General features: G+C 45.8%; 1 protein-coding gene across 16 annotated transcripts in view; it reads right to left on the minus strand.

Annotated features, from left to right (window-relative positions):
• erc1 (ELKS/RAB6-interacting/CAST family member 1) overlaps nucleotides 1-16,721 on the minus strand; it is a 169,699-nt gene that overhangs the window by 6,120 nt on the left and 146,858 nt on the right. For 9 of the 16 annotated variants that reach the window (XR_004221847.1, XM_031897623.1, XM_031897621.1 and 6 more), the window contains 1 exon segment: nucleotides 82-270. Coding sequence is in view for 9 of the 16 variants with exons in the window: in XM_031897623.1 (XP_031753483.1) it covers nucleotides 82-270 (189 nt within the window). In the remaining 7 variants the exon portion in view is untranslated. 16 annotated transcript variants of the gene reach the window in all.

Raw genomic sequence — 16,721 nt, forward strand, 5'->3', positions numbered from 1 at the left:
CAAGGCTGCGTTTCAGTGAGCTTCCTTTCCCCCAATCATGCCCCATCATGAGTCCGACATTGCTGGAAATCTGCCAATCACCTCATCTGTTGTCATCTTCTGCAGCCTCTGCTCCCAAGCTGCCTGGTTGTCATCCAGGTAATAGGCCGCAGGAGGATGGAGCTCCTGGAGAATGTGGGGGTCTCTGTCCTGGCACAGAGCAGTCAGGTGGCCGATGTACAGTTTGAGTTTGCTGCGGTTCTGGTCGAGGTCTATGAGGGGTTGGATCATCTGTAAAAGAGATGGGAAAGAAACGGTCAATGGGATGAGCTAAGTGTGTTCTGTAGGCAACTAGGATTCCCTCGCCCCCACCAATGAGATGAACGCAAAGAAACATGAACATGAAGAGAGACCTCAACCAGAAGCAAAGAACCTGCCGCCCCAAAGTACTGCATATCCTGCCCAGGAACCACTGTATTAAACCATAGAGACCACATGGATTGGCATTAACTACTCAAACCCTAGCAGTTGTACTGTAGGCAACTAGGATTCCCTCGCCCCCACCAATGAGATGAACGCAATGAAACAGGGCACATAAAGAGAGACCTCAACCAGAAGCAAAGGACCTGCCATCCCAAAGTACTGCATATCCTGCCCAGGAACCACTGTATTAAACCATAGAGACCACATGGATTGGCATTAACTACTCAACCCTAGTGGGGACCACTAGAAGGTCTGCTATATTCCCTCATCAAAGGGGAACACGCCAAGAATATTAGGCATTAAGTGTATTTTAGGCCATTCAGGCACTTGTGGCTACTGGCTACTCCATGCCACCCCATATTCCGATAACCACTTGTAGAGTGTGTAATGTCCAGAGTATGGTAGATCCCTAGTGAGAAGAGCTCACTACCTTAGAAACTGTAGGCCCAATACTTTCATTTATTCCATGGAAGAGAATGTAACCACTACTCTGATTGCCAGTTGAGGCCTAGATGCCACCAAAGGGGTTCAAGCAGCCCTTTAACAGTAACGATCCAGGCATTCAAAGTTGCCTCCAGCAGCTCACCATCTTGGATCTTCATAGACCATCTTTTGTGTGTCTGTGGCACTGCACGTGCTCAGTTTGTTTTGGGCTTCTGCTGAGAAGCTAAGCTTAGGGGTCCATACAGTACATTGTAAGTGACAGTAGCCAAGTGCATGTACAGGTATCGGACACCTTATCTGGAAACTCGTTATCCAGAAAGTTCCGAATTATGGAAAGGCCATCTCCCATAGACTCCATTTTAAACAAATAATTCACATTTTTAAAAAATGGTTTCCTTTTTCTCTGTAATAATAAAACAGTACCTGTACTTGATCCCAACTAAGATATAATTACCCCTTATTGGGGGCAGAACAGCCCTATTGGGTTTATTTAATGGTTAAATGATTCCCTTTTCTCTGTAATAATAAAACAGTACCTGTACTTGATCCCAACTAAGATATAATTACCCCTTATTGGGGGCAGAACAGCCCTATTGGGTTTATTTAATGGTTAAATGATTCCCTTTTCTCTGTAATAATAAAACAGTACCTGTACTTGATCCCAACTAAGATATAATTACCCCTTATTGGGGGCAGAACAGCCCTATTGGGTTTATTTCATGGTTAAATGATTCCCTTTTCTCTGTAATAATAAAACAGTACCTGTACTTGATCCCAACTAAGATATAATTACCCCTTATTGGGGCAGAACAGCCCTATTGGGTTTTATTTAAATGGTTAAATGATTCCCTTTTCTCTGTAATAATAAAACAGTACCTGTACTTGATCCCAACTAAGATATAATTACCCCTTATTGGGGCAGAACAGTCCTATTGGGTTTATTTAATGGTTAAATGATTCCCTTTTCTCTGTAATAATAAAACAGTACCTGTACTTGATCCCAACTAAGATATAATTACCCTTATTGGGGCAGAACAGCCCTATTGGGTTTATTTAATGGTTAAATGATTCCCTTTTCTCTGTAATAATAAACAGTACTGTACTTGATCCCAACTAAGATATAATTACCCCTTATTGGGGGCAGAACAGCCCTATTGGGTTTATTTAATGGTTAAATGATTCCTTTTCTCTGTAATAATAAAACAGTACCTGTACTTGATCCCAACTAAGATATAATTACCCTTATTGGGGGCAGAACAGCCCTATTGGGTTTATTTCATGTTAAATGATTCCCTTTTCTCTGTAATAATAAACAGTACCTGTACTTGATCCCAACTAAGATATAATTACCCCTTATTGGGGCAGAACAGCCCTATTGGGTTTATTTAATGGTTAAATGATTCCCTTTTCTCTGTAATAATAAAACAGTACCTGTACTTGATCCCAACTAAGATATAATTACCCCTTATTGGGGCAGAACAGCCCTATTGGGTTTATTTAATGGTTAAATGATTCCCTTTTCTCTGTAATAATAAAACAGTACCTGTACTTGATCCCAACTAAGATATAATTACCCCTTATTGGGGCAGAACAGCCCTATTGGGTTTATTTAATGGTTAAATGATTCCCTTTTCTCTGTAATAATAAAACAGTACCTGTACTTGATCCCAACTAAGATATAATTACCCCTTATTGGGGGCAGAACAGCCCTATTGGGTTTATTTAATGGTTAAATGATTCCCTTTTCTCTGTAATAATAAAACAGTACCTGTACTTGATCCCAACTAAGATATAATTACCCCTTATTGGGGCAGAACAGCCCTATTGGGTTTATTTAATGGTTAAATGATTCCCTTTTCTCTGTAATAATAAAACAGTACCTGTACTTGATCCCAACTAAGATATAATTACCCCTTATTGGGGGCAGAACAGCCCTATTGGGTTTATTTCATGGTTAAATGATTCCCTTTTCTCTGTAATAATAAAACAGTACCTGTACTTGATCCCAACTAAGATATAATTACCCCTTATTGGGGCAGAACAGCCCTATTGGGTTTATTTAATGGTTAAATGATTCCCTTTTCTCTGTAATAATAAAACAGTACCTGTACTTGATCCCAACTAAGATATAATTACCCCTTATTGGGGGCAGAACAGCCCTATTGGGTTTATTTAATGGTTAAATGATTCCCTTTTCTCTGTAATAATAAAACAGTACCTGTACTTGATCCCAACTAAGATATAATTACCCCTTATTGGGGGCAGAACAGCCCTATTGGGTTTATTTCATGGTTAAATGATTCCCTTTTCTCTGTAATAATAAAACAGTACCTGTACTTGATCCCAACTAAGATATAATTACCCCTTATTGGGGGCAGAACAGCCCTATTGGGTTTATTTAATGGTTAAATGATTCCCTTTTCTCTGTAATAATAAAACAGTACCTGTACTTGATCCCAACTAAGATATAATTACCCCTTATTGGGGGCAGAACAGCCCTATTGGGTTTATTTCATGGTTAAATGATTCCCTTTTCTCTGTAATAATAAAACAGTACCCGTACTTGATCCCAGGGTGCTGATAAGGGTGGGGGGGCTGGAAGGGTAACCAATCACTGCCATACAGTAACCTGAGAGGATTTCAGCAGCCGGATAAGAGGGAATGGAAGGTTCCAACATGAAGCAGAACCAGACACAGGCTCTCTGGGGACTCCCTCACATACTTGGGAACCGATAACCCAGGCCAAAGATAGCCCTCTGTCCCCTTATGTGCTGGGTACTGACACTCTAAGAGAGCTGGATCTACGCATTCTCCATGTTTATATCTCTTTTTGGTTCGATCCATGTTAAGTAGCCTAAAGGGGAAGTCAACCCAAAAATTCAATTTTGCTGAATAAATGTAATCACTATTATACGCAGTCTCTGACTGTCTATCTATTCTATTGCGATAATATAACAGGAGCCAGCTGATTATCACATTGATCGTGTAGAGTGTAAGCTCTTTTGGGCAGGGCTCCCTTCCCCTCCTGTATCAGTTACTGATTGCTTTATATGTTACTCCTTGTAGAGTGTAAGCTCTTTTGGGCAGGGCTCTCTTCACCTCCTGTATCGGTTACTGATTGCTTTATATGTTACTCCTTGTAGAGTGTAAGCTCTTTTGGGCAGGGCTCCCTTTACCTCTTGTATCGGTTATTGATTGCTTTATATGTTACTCCTTGTAGAGTGTAAGCTCTTTTGGGCAGGGCTCCCTTCCCCTCCTGTATCGGTTACTGATTGCTTTATATGTTACTCCTTGTAGAGTGTAAGCTCTTTTGGGCAGGGCTCTCTTCCCCTCTTGTATCGGTTACTGATTGCTTTATATGTTTCTCCTTGTAGAGTGTAAGCTCTTTTGGGCAGGGCTCCCTTCCCCTCCTGTATCGGTTATTGATTGCTTTATATGTTACTCCTTGTAGAGTGTAAGCTCTTTTGGGCAGGGCTCTCTTCCCCTCCTGTATCGGTTACTGATTGCTTTATATGTTACTCCTTGTAGAGTGTAAGCTCTTTTGGGCAGGGCTCCCTTTACCTCTTGTATCGGTTATTGATTGCTTTATATGTTACTCCTTGTAGAGTGTAAGCTCTTTTGGGCAGGGCTCCCTTCCCCTCCTGTATCGGTTACTGATTGCTTTATATGTTACTCCTTGTAGAGTGTAAGCTCTTTTGGGCAGGGCTCTCTTCCCCTCTTGTATCGGTTACTGATTGCTTTATATGTTTCTCCTTGTAGAGTGTAAGCTCTTTTGGGCAGGGCTCTCTTCCCCTCCTGTATCGGTTACTGATTGCTTTATATGTTACTCTGTATGTCCAATGTATGAAACCCACTTATTGTACAGCGCTGCGGGGTATGTTGGCGCTTTATAAATAAATAATAATAATCTTGGCTGCAGCAGGACGGACTGATACATCTGTTAATGAAACGGCTTCTGCTGCATGGTTCCCAACGTCGGGGCCACCAGGGGGCGGAGAACAGAAATGGTCAGACAGATACAGCTTTCCATAGCAATTACATTTATAAATAACAGCAAAACTAGTAAAAAAAAAAATAAAATTGCGAGGTCTAAAGTAAAATGCTTAGAGTTTATATCCCCTTTAACCTACAACATTATTCCAGCTCATTCATTGGCTTGCATGTCGTCAAAGCGGAACAGGACTGGGTTAATAAAAACCAGCAGCCAATGGGAGCATTAATAGGTTAACAGGGCAAGGGCAAGCGGCCTATCAGAGCATGAGAATGGTCACAAGTCAAAGACTGACAAAACCAAATGCAGCAATAATATGTATTAGGGTGAAGACACACTGGGCTACTAGTAGCAGCTACTTGTCATAGCTACTAAACTCCAGAAAATCCCCTGCCATAGACAATACTGAGAATTGCCTCTGCTAAACACACGTAGAGACAATTATCAGTAAATGATCAGCATTGTCTGTTTTAGTAGCCACGACAAGTAGCTGCTACTAGTAGCTCCGTGTGTCTTCACCCTTCACTTTAGTGAATGGGCCCCATAGTATAAGTGAATGAGTGAAGGCTACATACCTAGAGCGCCGCATATGGCGCCACCATTTTACTCCAATTCAGACATAAGAGTGGGACTTTTCCTGGCAAGGAGAAGCGCATTTTGCTGGTGGCGCCAGTTCCCCCAAGGGGATTGGCTCATAGTTAGACCTTTACATCATCCCACTCAGGCACCTCCTGACTCTGCACACAAGGCCCCTAGAGGTGCGACAGCTCCTATCACTATGGCGGCTTCGCTTTGTGCTTATCTGTCCTCGTCCAACACTCTCGCTAAACATAGAACTTACTTACACTTAACTGACACGACTGTAGCTTATTAGTCTGTTCCTTTATACACACTATGTGGCCTGAGGCTTCACCCGAATGTGTCGCAGACTGGGTAACATAGTGACATAGTAAGTTGGGTTGAAAAAAGACATACGTTAGTCACGTTCAACCATAATGCCTGTATATAACCTGCCTAACTGCTAGTTGATCCAGAGGAAGGCAAAAACCTCATCTGAAGCCTCTCTAATTTGCCCCAGAGGGGAAATAATTCCTTCCTGACTCCAAGATGGCAATCGGACCAGTCCCTGGGGCAACTTGTACTGAGAGCTATCTCCCCTACCCCTGTATTCCCTCACTTGTACTGAGAGCTATCCCCCTACCCCTGTATTCCCTCACTTGTACTGAGAGCTATCTCCCCTACCCCTGTATTCCCTCACTTGTACTGAGAGCTATCCCCCATACCCCTGTATTCCCTCACTTGTACTGAGAGCTATCTCCCCTACCCCTGTATTCCCTCACTTGTACTGAGAGCTATCCCCCATACCCCTGTATTCCCTCACTTGTACTGAGAGCTATCCCCCTACCCCTGTATTCCCTCACTTGTACTGAGAGCTATCCCCCCTACCCCTGTATTCCCTCACTTGTACTGAGAGCTATCTCCCCTACCCCTGTATTCCCTCACTTGTACTGAGAGCTATCTCCCCTACCCCTGTATTCCCTCACTTGTACTGAGAGCTATCTCCCCTACCCCTGTATTCCCTCACTTGTACTGAGAGCTATCCCCCCTACCCCTGTATTCCCTCACTTGTACTGAGAGCTATCTCCCCTACCCCTGTATTCCCTCACTTGTACTGAGAGCTATCCCCCCTACCCCTGTATTCCCTCACTTGTACTGAGAGCTATCCCCCCTACCCCTGTATTCCCTCACTTGTACTGAGAGCTATCCCCCATACCCCTGTATTCCCTCACTTGTACTGAGAGCTATCTCCCCTACCCCTGTATTCCCTCACTTGTACTGAGAGCTATCTCCCCTACCCCTGTATTCCCTCACTTGTACTGAGAGCTATCCCCCCTACCCCTGTATTCCCTCACTTGTACTGAGAGCTATCTCCCCTACCCCTGTATTCCCTCACTTGTACTGAGAGCTATCCCCCCTACCCCTGTATTCCCTCACTTGTACTGAGAGCTATCTCCCCTACCCCTGTATTCCCTCACTTGTACTGAGAGCTATCTCCCCTACCCCTGTATTCCCTCACTTGTACTGAGAGCTCTCCCTTCTTCTAAACGGAGTGGGTGCCCTCGTGCCCGTTGGAAGGCCCTACTGGTAAATAAAACATTAGAGAGGTTATTATATGATCCCCTTATATATTTATACATAGTTATCATATCCCCCCTTAAGTGCCTCTTCCCCAGTGTAAACAAACCCAACTGGGCCAGCCTTTCCCCATAACTGAGACTTCCCATACCCTTTACCAGCTTAGTTGCCCTTCTCTGGACCCTCTCTAACTCAATAATGTCCCGTTTGAGCACTGGGTGCAGAACCAGAATGGGTGCAGCCAGCCCCTATACCCCATGGGTGCCTGATAGACATTCCCATTACTTCTATCTATGCTCTTTCCACCCAAGGGCCACAGCAGTCATTGCACCCCCCTCCTCAAATCTAAACCAATCCTCTCTTGTATTATAGTCTGTATACAGTGGAACAATCCATTCTGTTCGGGGGGGGGGGGGGGTTAGCTAGTGGCACAGGAATTCCCAGCTAAACAACTGGGCTCTTCTGCCAGTCCCAGAGAGGCCAATGGGCATCTGTTAAACCCAAGCCATGCTGGATTTACTATGTTTTCAATTTGTTACACAGGATGATGGGAGTAACAAATGGAGTTTGTGCATGTTGGCCTCTGGGATATGCCTGGCCTGGCTCCATTCATCAACTGCACCGGTGTCTGTAACTCACAAACAGATGGTGCTTCCCATCAATAACACTGCAGCCTGCTCCCCTTGCTCCATGGCTACTGGAGGATGCTGGGTAATTCAACAGTGTTAACCTTTTGCCATGCCATGCTGGTGTACTATACATGGAATTGGCCCTGTATTTATCCTGCTGTGGGTTCTGGGGTATTATACATGGAATTGGCCCTGTATTTATCCTGCCGTGGGTTCTGGGGTATTATACATGGAATTGGCCCTGTATTTATCCTGCCGTGGGTTCTGGGGTATTATACATGGAATTGGCCCTGTATTTATCCTGCTGTGGGTTCTGGGGTATTATACATGGAATTGGCACTGTATTTATCCTGCTGTGGGTTCTGGGGTATTATACATGGAATTGGCACTGTATTTATCCTGCTGTGGGTTCTGGGGTATTATACATGGAACTGGCACTGTATTTATCCTGCTGTGGGTTCTGGGGTATTATACATGGGATTGGCACTGTATTTATCCTGCCGTGGGTTCTGGGGTATTATACATGGAATTGGCCCTGTATTTATCCTGCCGTGGGTTCTGGGGTATTATACATGGAATTGGCCCTGTATTTATCCTGCCGTGGGTTCTGGGGTATTATACATGGAATTGGCACTGTATTTATCCTGCTGTGGGTTCTGGGGTATTATACATGGAACTGGCACTGTATTTATCCTGCTGTGGGTTCTGGGGTATTATACATGGAATTGGCCCTGTATTTATCCTGCTGTGGGTTCTGGGGTATTATACATGGAATTGGCACTGTATTTATCCTGCAGTGTGTTCTGGGGTATTATACATGGAATTGGCACTGTATTTATCCTGCCGTGGGGTTCTGGGGTATTATACATGGAATTGGCACTGTATTTATCCCGCTGTGTGTTCTGGGGTATTATACATGGAACTGGCACTGTATTTATCCTGCTGTGGGTTCTGGGGTATTATACATGGAATTGGCCCTGTATTTATCCTGCTGTGGGTTCTGGGGTATTATACATGGAATTGGCACTGTATTTATCCTGCCGTGGGGTTCTGGGGTATTATACATGGAATTGGCACTGTATTTATCCCGCTGTGTGTTCTGGGGTATTATACATGGAACTGGCACTGTATTTATCCTGCTGTGGGTTCTGGGGTATTATACATGGAACTGGCACTGTATTTATCCTGCTGTGGGTTCTGGGGTATTATACATGGAACTGGCACTGTATTTATCCTGCTGTGGGTTCTGGGGTATTATACATGGAATTGGCACTGTATTTATCCCGCTGTGTGTTCTGGGGTATTATACATGGAATTGGCCCTGTATTTATCCTGCTGTGGGTTCTGGGGTATTATACATGGAACTGGCACTGTATTTATCCTGCTGTGGGTTCTGGGGTATTATACATGGAACTGGCACTGTATTTATCCTGCTGTGGGTTCTGGGGTATTATACATGGAATTGGCCCTGTATTTATCCTGCTGTGGGTTCTGGGGTATTATACATGGAATTGGCACTGTATTTATCCCGCTGTGGGTTCTGGGGTATTATACATGGAATTGGCACTGTATTTATCCTGCTGTGGGTTCTGGGGTATTATACATGGAATTGGCACTGTATTTATCCTGCTGTGGGTTCTGGGGTATTATACATGGAATTGGCCCTGTATTTATCCTGCTGTGGGTTCTGGGGTATTATACATGGAACTGGCACTGTATTTATCCTGCCGTGTTGCTCCCCAAGTCTTTTTACATGTGACTGTGGCTCTCGAATAGGAAAGGTTGGGGATATAGTTCCTATCCGAGGCAGTGGGACCCAGCGGAAGGCAGACAGACTGTATTAGTAACCAGCAGCCGGAGCTCCATGTTAGCAGTGCAGGATATCTTGCTCGGGGCAGATGGCCGGAATGTTGCAGAGCACAGGCAGGCAGCTGTTTGCAATAAATATAATATAGGCCTTGATTTGTGCGCAGCTTTGATCTCCTGGGGTAATAGCAGGATGGTGATAAGATGCAGCCAGACCTCAGGCCACTTTGTAGGTTTAATTCAGAGCAGAGACGCAAGGCCGGGACCCCGCAGGCTCCAATCGCACTCCGAGGGGCAGGTTGTTCTACAAGCAGTCATTTCCCTCCCCGGAGATCCATTCCCGGCTCGTGTCTATGAGGATATGGAACCCTGTGTTACATCATTCCGTTATGTTCTACCTCATAGGGTGGGACCCTCAGTGAGCAGGAGCTGCAAGGTCTGTTGGGGGGCAGGGGGGGGGGGGGTTTGGTGGAGGAAGGTTCATAGGAATTCAATTTACCCTACCGGATTTAGTGGGTTAGACACCAGTTCTGCAACAATATAACCCAGGGATCCCCAACCTTTTATACCTGTGACCCACTCAAATGGAAAAAGGGTTGGGGAGCAACACAAGCATGGAAAAGGTTCCTGGGGGTGCCAATAAGAGCTATAATTGGCTATTTAATAGCCCCCATGAAGACTGGCAGCCTACAGGAGGCTCTGTTTGGCATTATACTTGGTTTTTATGCAACCAAAACTTGCCCCTGAGCCAGGAATTAAAAAATGAGCCCCTGCTTTGAGGCCACTGGGAGCAACATCCAAGGGGTTGGGGAGCAACATGTTACAAAGCTTTAACGTCACATGACTGTTACTGATCAGATTCCGATTAGAGGAACACTAAAGCATTGGGAAAATCCTAGAAAAAGTGTTGGGTGTTTACAGATTGAATTTGGGGCATCATTATTTAAATGACTTAAATGGGGGTAAATAAAAATGATAACATTTGCATGAGGTCTAGTATCCCATAGCAACCAAATGGCTGAATCAAAGAGGAGACAAATGCTACCGGACTGTGTAGGAGGAGCCAGGTTCCTGGCAATACTGTGGTCGCTGAAGTCCACACTAGAGGTATACCTGTAGGTGGCACCAACTGGGACCCCAGGGGCCACCAGAAAACCTTAGACCCTAGGCCCACTTTCCAAACTATTTTTCCTCCTTTCCCCACCCAACCTCTTTATTCTCCCAGTCCCTTTAATTTACATGCTAGCATCTATTCTTCCATCTATTTCCCCTCTTTCTTCCCATTCAGAAATAGGGACTGGCCATGAAACAGGCCAAATGGGCAGGAGCAGGAGGGCCCACTGACACCTGGGCCCACCGGGAGTTTTCCTGGTATCCTAGTGGGCCAGTCCGACACTGGGGGGGGTGGGCTTGCAGGGGAATGGGCATTGTATGCGAGGATCAGCGATGAAGGTTTGACATCATTGGTGTGTGGCCAGGGCAGATAAGGGCATTTCTTGTTAGCAGCTTCTCCACCCAAGGGTCTCAGGTGACTTGTGGGCTAAGAACTGAGGCCCCCTTGGGTGAGGGTCCTGCTAACTCTCTAGAATAAAGCTCCATGATTACTGATGGCAGCCCTGGTGGCTTGTAAATGCAGCAGCAGTGTAGGCTTCTTAGGGCTCTGGTACACGGGGAGATTAGTCGCCCGCGGCAAAACTCCCTGCTCGCGGGCGACTAATCTCCCCGAGTTGCCTTCCCCCTGCCATCCCACCGGCGAACATGTAAGTCGCCGGCGGGATGGCAGACGCGGCGGGGCGATTTCGGGAAATCGGCGAAAAAGCCTCGCAAGTCTTTTTCGGCGATTTGCGCGAAATCGCGCCGCCGCGTCTGCCATCCCGCCGGCGACTTACATGTTCGCCGGTGGGATGGCAGGGGGAAGGCAACTCGGGGAGATTAGTCGCCCGCGAGCAGGGAGTTTTGCCGCGGGCGACTAATCTCCCCGTGTACCAGAGCCCTTAGGGTGAAGACACACAGAGCTACTAGTAGCAGCTACTTTTGCACGGCTACTAAACGCCAGAAAATCCCCTGCCATAGACAATACTGAGAATTGCCTCTGCTAAAACACACGTAGAGACAATTATCAGTAAATGATCAGCATTGTCTGTTTTAGTAGCCACGACAAGTAGCTGCTACTAGTAGCCCTGTGTGCCTTCACCCTTATCTTTATCAATAAGACCAGACAGAACCTTACTGGTCAAGTCCCATGGTACCCAAAGCCTTTAGATTGGACCCAACTGTAATTCCAAGACCCCACTAGTGCGTTGCTTCCTTGGACCCTAGCGGCAAATGAATTGGGCACTAGCACACTGTTATTTATGCACATTGGCTTTGAGAGATCCCGGTGTGATCAGTAGACAATTCTGAATTCAGAATCTTCCACTACATTTTTATGTGGCCAGCAGAGCTAACCATCTAATTGCAGAAAGGTAAATAATAGCTGGCTCTCCAGCATTAGCGCAGAACTACACGTCGACCCCAGCAAAGTGGAAGCAAATCTACGAATTTCGACGGTGCAATAATATTTCATGTGAGACACCGGGGCTTGTGCTGTGGCTCCTTCTGAAGGCGGCTGAATGATTTTAGCAGGAAATGTGCAAACAGCATGGGAGCTGGAAAGGAACACACACAATATTGTTTTATGGCCAGATACCGTACATTTGGCATCCTTCAAAGGTGCACGACTGTGAGAGACAAGTTCCACTCCGTGGAGCGAATGGAAAAAGCAGAATGTGTTCCAGCAGCCACTAGAGCAGAGGGAGCCACGGCTAACGGAAAGGGCTGGGGAACCCCCGACCCTTGGCCCACCGCAATGCAGCATTTCCCCGTATCATTCCAGTGATTTCCGGATCAAAATGGTGGGTGACTCAGATTCTTTATGAGCAAGTGTGCTGTGGCCAATGACTGTGGGACCAGTAGAGCCACTGCCATCTTCGGAGGTGGTGGTAGCACCAAGGTGCCCCTGCGGCAATCCAAAGAGAGGTATTTTGTGCTTATGGCTATTAACATGTCCTGCACCTTGGTATATGGGAAATGTGCCGTATGGATGGAACGTTGGATAGGCCTATGGGTGCCCTAAATCCTGATGGGCCCCGCTGATCCGGCTCCACGTAGAAGGTATATGTTCAGGGGCTGTTTATGGTGGTGTAGAGGGCAGCAAGGGTTGTCACTGGGGACAGGGCCCTCCAGTGGGCTCTCTGGTCTCCAGTCCAACACTGTTTCCATCAGCTTTAACAGTATTGAAACAATAAAAAACATTTTCACCCATTTCAGCCTAAGCACAAACACAGCCGGCAACTGCAAGTCCTATTGTGGCCGAGTCCCCTCTGGCAAGTCATTCTACCTTCCCCGAGCGACACAAGTCCAGGTAGTAACATAAGTTACCATTCACCGAAACAACAGGGGCAATTAGTCACTCCGGGGTGGGGGCTGTAAATAGTTTTGGAACAAAGCAATGACCCTCTGGAGTTCCATTGCACAGGGAGGCCGTTGGGCTCGTGCCAAGGGACACATCCAGGCTTAGAAACAAGCCTCAGATCTACTGCCAGCCTGTCCAAACTCCCAGAGAGGCAGCCTATTTAAATGCTGGCAGCACCGGAAACCCCAAAACTTGCTGCCCAACACTCGGTTCCACCATCCTGCCGTCTGTGCTTCTCTTTAAGGTATCCCTAACCTACATATACATATATATACAGAGCTATGTATGCATGTAACACTGTTTCAGGAGTCAGAACCAGCACTTCAGATAATATAAATAGCCAGACACTGAATCCCATGTTGCACGGCACAGAACAAGCTGCAATTAAGATGGGGGAATATTTCCCCCCGTAGAGACGCTGCAAGACCCAGCTCTGGTGATGCGGGGGTTAAGCCACTGTTGCGCAGATACAAAATATTGTGGTGCCGGAGTGCTGCGACTACTTAGCAGGAATGCATTGGGAGCCGTTACAGAAGGAATTAACAGGGTTCTTAATTGGATGATAAGCACAATGGGTACCACTTCTATATCCGCAGGATATTCCGGAGCCTCAGATAAGAGTGAGTGCCACGGGGGAGATCCGGCGCTGCCACGGACGGATGAAGCTTTCAAGGGCCCGTGGGTCACTAGTACAAAAAGCGTTGTGACTAGCCAACATTCTGCGAGGAAGAACAGCTGGGCCACCATGCTGCCCATTTATTATGGAATTAGCGGATGGATACGTGTTGATGTTCCTGCTGCAAGGCTTGCCTACGCTCCTATAAAGTCTGAACATTTTATTTGCGACAAGAGATCCACTGTTTCTCTCTGTGGCCCATAATGATCATCTTCACTCGCCAAATCCGTCCTGCCAGTCCTGTTCAAATGGGATGGTCCTGCCCAGAGCGGCATATTAGCCTATTGGTCAAAAGGGAATAATTTAACCATGAAATAAACCCAATAGGGCTGTTCTGCCCCAATAAGGGGTAATTATATCTTAGTTGGGATCAAGTACAGGTACTGTTTTATTATTACAGAGAAAAGGGAATCATTTAACCATTAAATAAACCCAATAGGGCTGTTCTGCCCCAATAAGGGGTAATTATATCTTAGTTGGGATCAAGTACAGGTACTGTTTTATTATTACAGAGAAAAGGGAATCATTTAACCATGAAATAAACCCAATAGGGCTGTTCTGCCCCCAATAAGGGGTAATTATATCTTAGTTGGGATCAAGTACAGGTACTGTTTTATTATTACAGAGAAAAGGGAATCATTTAACCATTAAATAAACCCAATAGGGCTGTTCTGCCCCCAATAAGGGGTAATTATATCTTAGTTGGGATCAAGTACAGGTACTGTTTTATTATTACAGAGAAAAGGGAATCATTTAACCATGAAATAAACCCAATAGGGCTGTTCTGCCCCCAATAAGGGGTAATTATATCTTAGTTGGGATCAAGTACAGGTACTGTTTTATTATTACAGAGAAAAGGGAATCATTTAACCATTAAATAAACCCAATAGGGCTGTTCTGCCCCAATAAGGGGTAATTATATCTTAGTTGGGATCAAGTACAGGTACTGTTTTATTATTACAGAGAAAAGGGAATCATTTAACCATGAAATAAACCCAATAGGGCTGTTCTGCCCCCAATAAGGGGTAATTCTATCTTAGTTGGGATCAAGTACAGGTACTGTTTTATTATTACAGAGAAAAAGGAAATCAGTTTTAAAATTCTGAATTATTTGATTAAAATGGAATCTATGGGAGACGGGCTTTCCGTAATTTGGAGCTTTCTGGATAATGGGTTTCCGGATAAGGGATCCCATACCTGTACTGGCAAATGCCAGAAGGGCTTGTGTAAAATGCCACAGGGAGTCCATTTTATTGGTCCTGTGGGATCCTTATGGGACCTGACTGGAGGTGAAGTTAAGACTAGAAATATGGTACCTTGTAGCCTAAGCAAATAGCCCGCTGCTGTACAAATGGATGTGTACACCGGCTGCATTCAGTGGCTACATGAGGTTCCCCTATGCTTTGCTATATGTGAGCCATTGTCTTGCTGTGCCAAGTGCAGGGCGATGGAAAGAGTGGGCACTAAGGGGTTAATGACAGCAGCCCGGCCAGCGTTACACATTTATCCCATTATTAATTATTACAGGATGAGCGACTGGGGTTCCTATACCCTATTAAATGAAGTTACCGACGCTGTTAATGATTAGCCCCGTCCCGGATTCTTCGAGCCACGCGGCCAATTATCTGCCTCCTGTGATGTCACCCGGGGCCACTTGTAAGGCCTCAATCCTGCCCCCCCCCCCCCCTATAAACTTCACTTGAGCCCCAGGAGAGGTTTAAGACTGCCCTGAGGCTAAAAGAGAGAGTGTCTGATATAGATGCCCACGGCTGGGAGTCACAATGCCTCAATAAACCCGAGTTATGTTGGTCTGGGGGGGGGGGGGCGCAAGAATTTCCCAGAGACTGGCTGAACATTCACAGGTGCCCAGACCCTCTGCATTCCTTACATGCTCTATGGCTTCCCAACACCAACACACAATCATCTATAATGACTGGGGAGATTAAACCTTATTTGGCCCCACCCCTTTCCCACCTTGGCTTCTGCAGCTCTGGATGAACACTATGTAACTGAAGCACATATTTGCTCCTTATTCTGTTTCATTCCAGTGTAAAATGTAAAGGAATTAGGCTACAAACGCTATGCATTATGATTCCATACCAACCCAAGGCAACCACAGCCCTTTATCTGAGCCCGTGAAGATGCCCCCAGTAGCCCCCCATCTTCCCTTCTGCTGATTCCCGGCACATACACGGGCTGCTGCCACTTACTTGGGCTTAGGGACCCACTCACAATATACAGAATATATACAATATAACTGTCACAGTACAAGGCTAAACAGTAGGGATGCACCAAATCCACTATTTTGGGATTCGACTGAACCCCGATTCCTTCAGATCTGTCCGAATATCAAACAGAATATAATATTCCATGACCCCTAAGCAAAGCTTCCCAACACAGCAGCACAGAGCCCACTGAGCATGTGCAGTGCCACTGACACACACTGATCCCTACTCAGCCCTATAGCATCAGCCTCTATAGCAGATGAACCTTGCTTTATGACTTTCCACTACCCCTAAGCTTAGCTTCCCAAGAGCAGCAGCCCCAGAGCCCACTGAGCATGTGCAGTGCCACTGACACACACACTGATCCATACTCAGCCCTGTAGCATCAGCTTCTATAGCAGATGAACCTCACTTTCTGCTTTATGATTTTCCACGACCCCTAAGCTTAGATTCCCAACAGCAGCAGCCCCAGAGCCCACTGAGCACGTGCAGTGCCACTGACACACACTGGTCCCTACTCAGCCCTGTAGCATCAGCCCCTACAGCAAATGAACCTCACTTTCTGCTTTATGATTTTCCACGACCCCTAAGCTTAGCTTCTCAGCAGCAGCCCCAGAGCTCACTGAGCATGTGCGGTGCCACTGACACACACTGATCCATACTCAGCCCTGTAGCATCAGCCTCTATAGCAGATGAACCTTACTTTCTGCTTTATGATTTTCCACGACCCCTAAGCAAAGCTTCCCAACAGCAGCACAGAGCCCACTGAGCATGTGCAGTGCCACTGACACAAAAAATATATTTTTTTAGACTTTAGTTCTCATTCTAATTGCTAGAACCTATGGCCCAGGCAACCAGAATGTAGTCGGTTCTGTATTATTTTCCTTCTAGTAAACGT

This window comes from Xenopus tropicalis, chromosome 3 (genome assembly GCF_000004195.4).
Source record: "Xenopus tropicalis strain Nigerian chromosome 3, UCB_Xtro_10.0, whole genome shotgun sequence".
Classification (NCBI taxonomy): Eukaryota; Metazoa; Chordata; class Amphibia; order Anura; family Pipidae; genus Xenopus; species Xenopus tropicalis.